Here is a 1,361-nt window from a genome sequence, read left to right as displayed (position 1 = left end):
GATGAGACTGGTTTTGGTGCATTGGGGTCTTTGGAGACCTCACTGCTTTAATAGCATTTTCTTAGACAAGAGATATGCAGAACTGACTTTTTTCCCACCTTTCTCTGAAATACAGCCTACAACACTAAGTTTTCCTTGTTGGTCTCTTATGGAAGTGCCAACTCTGATTACTGTATTTTCCAAGAATGGATGGAATTTGCTTTGGAAACTCCATGGATTTCATAGTTTTCTGAAGCAAGAAATACCCAAATGTGGCTATTTGAGTTCCTTCCTCTGAAATGCAGCCCACAGCATCAGGGATTCCTTGTAGATCTCTCATGCAAGCATCAACCTGGGCCATCCCTACTTAGCTTCCAAGACCAGCTGGGATCTGGTGCCTTTAAGGCTCCTGGCTCCTTCCAGCATTTACTCTGAGGCTGCCCCACAACTAGGCTCCACCTCTGCTTCAACAAACGCTCAGAACTGAGAATATAAATTTCTCTGCCCTGTTCCATTCCTGGTTCAGACAAAAGCAGCCATGGAAGGGGAGAGTTCAGCCAAAGGGCTCTGTGAGGAAGCCACTTGCCCACTTTGCCTGGACTTCTTCAAAGACCCAGTGACCATAGATTGTGGGCACAATTTCTGCAGAAGTTGCCTGGCCCAGTGCTGGGGGGAGCCTGGCCCAGAGGCTTCCTGCTCCCAATGCAGAGAAAGAACCCCCCAGAGGACCTTCAGGTCCAACAGGCAGCTGGCCAACATGGCAGAACTGGTGCAGAAACTCCAGGAAGGAGGAAGGAAGGAAGAAGGGAGGAGAGAGTCTTGCAAACTGCACCAGGAGCCCCTGAAGCTCTTCTGCAGGGAGGACGAGGCCCCCATCTGCATGGTCTGCGACAGATCCAAGGAGCACCGAGACCACAACATCATTCCCCTGGATGAAGCCTTCCAAGAGTATAAGGTTGGAAATCCCATCCACATATAGTGTGGGGATGCACCCATGTATATATGGGGGTCTGAGCATTATGCTGTTTCCGCTTCGCTCCTTTGGGAGCGCTGTTTGCACAACGCAGAACAAAACATAATTATTATAGAAGGAATGTAAGAGCTCTTTAATGGTAAAACCCAAACCCTTACCCTAAACCTTACCTTAACTGTAACCTTAAGCCTAACTCTTAACCCTAATCCTACCCCTAACCCAAACCCTAAACCTTACACTAACCCTAAACTTAATCCCTAACCCTTATCCTAACCCTCCCCTACTTTCTATCATTTCACCAAATGCAACAACGAAGTATATTCGGTCCTTCCCATATTCCCAACCACCGTTGTGGAATTTGCGTAATGCTCGGAGCTTCTGGACCTAGCTGTCATACTATCACCAAGTC

General features: G+C 47.8%; 1 protein-coding gene across 1 annotated transcript; it reads left to right on the top strand.

The window, feature by feature from the left end:
• Positions 1-517: 517 nt before the first annotated feature.
• LOC137096167 (zinc finger protein RFP-like) lies at positions 518-958 on the top strand. Its single transcript, XM_067464762.1, has one exon. It carries the CDS (start codon positions 518-520, stop codon positions 956-958), a length of 441 nt encoding a protein of 146 aa, XP_067320863.1.
• Positions 959-1,361: the final 403 nt, after the last annotated feature.

The sequence above is a fragment of the Anolis sagrei genome, chromosome 2, assembly GCF_037176765.1.
Source record: "Anolis sagrei isolate rAnoSag1 chromosome 2, rAnoSag1.mat, whole genome shotgun sequence".
Classification (NCBI taxonomy): Eukaryota; Metazoa; Chordata; class Lepidosauria; order Squamata; family Dactyloidae; genus Anolis; species Anolis sagrei.
The sequence above is the reverse complement of the archived record's forward strand: the minus strand, read 5'-3'. Positions and strand labels throughout refer to the sequence as shown.